Source organism: Carya illinoinensis, chromosome 10 (assembly GCF_018687715.1).
Source record: "Carya illinoinensis cultivar Pawnee chromosome 10, C.illinoinensisPawnee_v1, whole genome shotgun sequence".
Taxonomy (NCBI): Eukaryota; Viridiplantae; Streptophyta; class Magnoliopsida; order Fagales; family Juglandaceae; genus Carya; species Carya illinoinensis.
In genome coordinates this window covers 31,044,951-31,048,810 of record NC_056761.1, presented here as the reverse complement: position 1 = coordinate 31,048,810, position 3,860 = coordinate 31,044,951, and the positions used below count along the sequence as shown (strand labels likewise).

Genomic DNA, 3,860 nt, shown 5'->3' with positions numbered 1-3,860 from the left:
TATGCTCTTGATTTTAATCCTTTCTACCGTGTCGGTGTGTTGACTGTTTATACTTTTAATTTCCTAGATTTCTTCTTGGGATGATAGATTTGTAAATTTCAAGGATGCTAGAGATTTGTTGTTTTCTTTATTGTTTTGGACTTTTTTCCAGTTGTTTTTGGCCATGGAGGGCGAGGTGGGGCAGACGACCGTGGGGTCCAATCCGCCCCTCTGACATCCAAACAAGGGCACCACAACCTGCCCAAAGGGAGCGGTGCTAAGGCCCAGGACCCAATGTGACCGATAGTTGAAACTTTGCATCTCATTTGACAACCATGTATAAATCATGTTATAAATTTGAGAAATCATGTTATAAGTTTGAACAAACAAAACATACGCCATATAGATACCCCAAATCAAATAGTTCCATCTTGCGCCCAGGAGTCACCTAGTGAACACAATGCCAACTTAGCGGAATGCAGCTCAACTATCACATTCACTAGGCTACCATGAATAATGTGACTGACAGTTGAAACTTAGCATCCCATTTGACAAACATTTATAAATCATGTTATGAATTTGAACAAACAAAACAGAGACCATATAGATGCCCCAAATCAAATAGTTCCATCTTGCTCTCAGGCACCTAGTGAACAAGATTCCAACTTAGCAGCTTGCAGCTCAATTATCACATTCACTATGCTAACATGAACAATGTGACCTGATAGTTGAGCTGCGAGCTACCAAGTTGGCTATCAAATCATAAATATCTATTAAAAATGTCACAAATACCGTGCCATACACAATCACTATATATCAAATTATATTACACTTGCAGGAAATCCTATGCTCCCCATTTCTGAAATCATTTAAACTTTACTTTATCACCAATTCTAAAAACCATTAAACTTATTTTCAAAGAAGACTCCGACAAACAAGTGTATTAATCAAACAAAAATGGATCATACAAGCATTAAACGACATTACAAAAGACTTCCACCCTCATTCCTTAATCTTGGAAATCAGTCTCCAACTTTAAACAAGCCTCCTACAGGCTACATGTCAAAAAGATTCTCATAATCTGTCAGGTTGAGCCTACTGATCAATGGGCAGGCTTGGGAAGAGCTGTAGCAGGGATTTACGTGGGTCTGAAGGGCCCTGCCTTGGTGAGGCTCCACATGATGAAAAAGAAATATAGAAAGTCCAAGAACTATCCACTACGTCCAGCACCCGAATTAACATATTGAATCTATGTTGAGGCATTACATGGAACTAAACTATCCGCATTACATGTTTCACCAACATATCTACTATCTACGAACAAGGAACAAGTAATCTACACACCATTTCCAACATCATTCCACAATAAAGATTATGAGAGTACTATTTTTTTTTTAATCTTTACGAATTAAGTAAATGCATTATCAAATTAAGGTTCGATCCCAACTTTAAGAATTTTATATCTCCACATTCAAAAAAACCATCCACAGCATTTCATGTAAATAATTCAAGCTTCAGATGTAAAACCTTAGATTCCAAATACATGATTGAAGAAAACAACCGATAAAAATTCATTTCAAAATCCAAAACTGAGTACTAAAATTAACCCTCACAATTTTTTCTCAATCTAGGGGAACCTCGACGTCTCCGTCGGTGATCTCCTGCTGCAGATCTTTGGGGTCCTTTCCGTCGACCGTACAGCCGACGGAGACGCAGGTGCCGAGGATCTCCTTAACGGTGCCACTGAGGTCCTTGGCCATGGATCTGTGACGCATAACCTTGGCGATCTCGATGACATCGTCGAGGGATATGTTGCCGTTATGCTTAATGTTTTTCGTCTTCTTGCGGTCGCGCTCGGGCTCCTTCAATGCCTTGATGACAAGGGCAGCGGCCGATGGAACCACCGAGACCTTAGCCTGACGGTTCTGGACGGTGAGCTTGACAGTCACGCGGAGGCCCTTCCAGTCCTTGGCCGTCTCCTTGGCTATGTCCTCTCCGATCTTCTTCGGTGAGAGACCTAGCGGCCCGATCTTCGGGGCGAGCGAACTAGCAGCCCCGACCTCACCTCCGGTCACCCGGACATACACGTCAACCACCTGCGACGGGTCGAATTTCGGAGGCATTGTTGGCTGCTTTGGGGGGTTTTGCTAGGGTTTGTCTGAAGAAGGAGAGTAATCGTGGGGGGCGCTAGGGTTTCATATTTGTATGCTAGGGTTTTGCACATGGGTGATCGTAATGACTAAAGTGTCCTCAAATTTTATAACAAATTTCTTACAAGTTTGTTGAGAAATTAGAACTGAAATAAGTGTGGCCCATTTGTGTGAATTGGATTAGTTCCATCACAAAAGTATAAAGCCCTAAAACTTGGAAAGCCCAAAATTCTATTAACTCCAGGCCCAATAGATGAGTTCTACTGGATTGGGACCCTGATTCAGACTACAACTAGTAGTAACAGATACAGATGAACAACTGGAAGAAAGTACAGAGAATAATAAAGATGGCATTCAGTGTAGGATAAAGTTTGTATGCCGGTTCTCCGCCCGGGTTGACCGTTGGGTAAAATTTTTTTTTTTTTTTTTTTCTAATAATTAAGAAAATAATTTTAAATATATTGATGTATTTTTTTTATTTAATAATTAAGAAAATGATTAAAAAAATGTGAAAAAGAAAATAAAATAAAAAATAAAAAAGTAACGCTGGGCGGTACGCCCTGTGGTACATTTGAGGCGGCATAGTAGCCGGACCCTTCAGAATATATTTATATTATCGTAAGAGTACTCTTACCGGATTATTTAAATATAAAAAATTATACTTTTTAACTATTAGAATAATAAAATTATTCACATTGAATGAGGCAAAGTGTAACTATAGTAATTCTAAAACTAAAATCAAATTTGATGTATACTTTAAAACTATCAAATCTTTATTTTATTATTTCTTTTATAACTCTCTCTTTTCTGGTTATTTTCATTAAACTATGCACCTAATGTTCTGGGTTGATTTGTGCAAGCTATCTTGCATCGAGTGTCCATATTTTGATAAATTATGCAGTACGTGTCCATTAACCAATTAAATAAATTAGAATATGATTATTAATTAATATATGATAGGTAGAATGATAAAATACAATAAAATTAACTAAATTATTTAAATATTTTTTTAATTATTAATTACTCATTACTATATAATAAATAAATAGATAATTTAATATGAAAATTTGATGTGAATAATCAAAACTAAATTCATCTTATATTATTTTATTATTATATAAACAAAAAATTACTATTCTAATGTGTGAATAAAATAGTTAAAAGTCAAATTAATCTCATATTTATCAAAAATATCCTTTAATTTAATCTAATCCATTGAGGATTAAAAGGACTTAGAGGATTTTCAAGACTTTGTGCTTTAACTTAGGTCCTAAAGCGGAAAAGTCACACGACAAGTGAATACAAAAGCATTTATATTAATGTCGTGTCAAACAACTCTACATACAGAGATAAACAAGTTTGATATAAGTCTTTATTAAAAAAATGAATCTCACTAATAAATAATAGTTTTTATATATGTTTTTAAAGTTAGAGTCCACTTTTTTACAAGACCTTACATAGAATTTGCCTATTTTGGAGCTTTTACAAATCGTCTCTCTTATGATCATTTTATCACCATATGCATGAGTTTTGGACAAAAATACATAGATTTGATAAAGGATAATTAAGATTTGAGCTTTTAAAACCCAAATCTCTTGGTTGCATCAATTTAATTTTTCCCACAACCCTATAGATCTTAATCCACAACAAAGTACTACATATGCATGCATGATCCGTAATCGCTTTATACAACTCCAAGTGAATTATATACGTTCACATAATTGAATATCT

General features: G+C 35.7%; 1 protein-coding gene across 1 annotated transcript; it reads right to left on the bottom strand.

Moving 5' to 3' along the window:
- Positions 1-1,449: 1,449 nt before the first annotated feature.
- On the bottom strand, positions 1,450-2,190 carry LOC122278062 (60S ribosomal protein L12-like). The gene has a single exon (XM_043088137.1). The coding sequence runs from the start codon at positions 2,100-2,102 to the stop codon at positions 1,602-1,604; it is 501 nt and encodes a 166-aa protein (XP_042944071.1). The 5' UTR covers positions 2,103-2,190; the 3' UTR covers positions 1,450-1,601.
- Between the last annotated feature and the right edge of the window lie 1,670 nt (positions 2,191-3,860).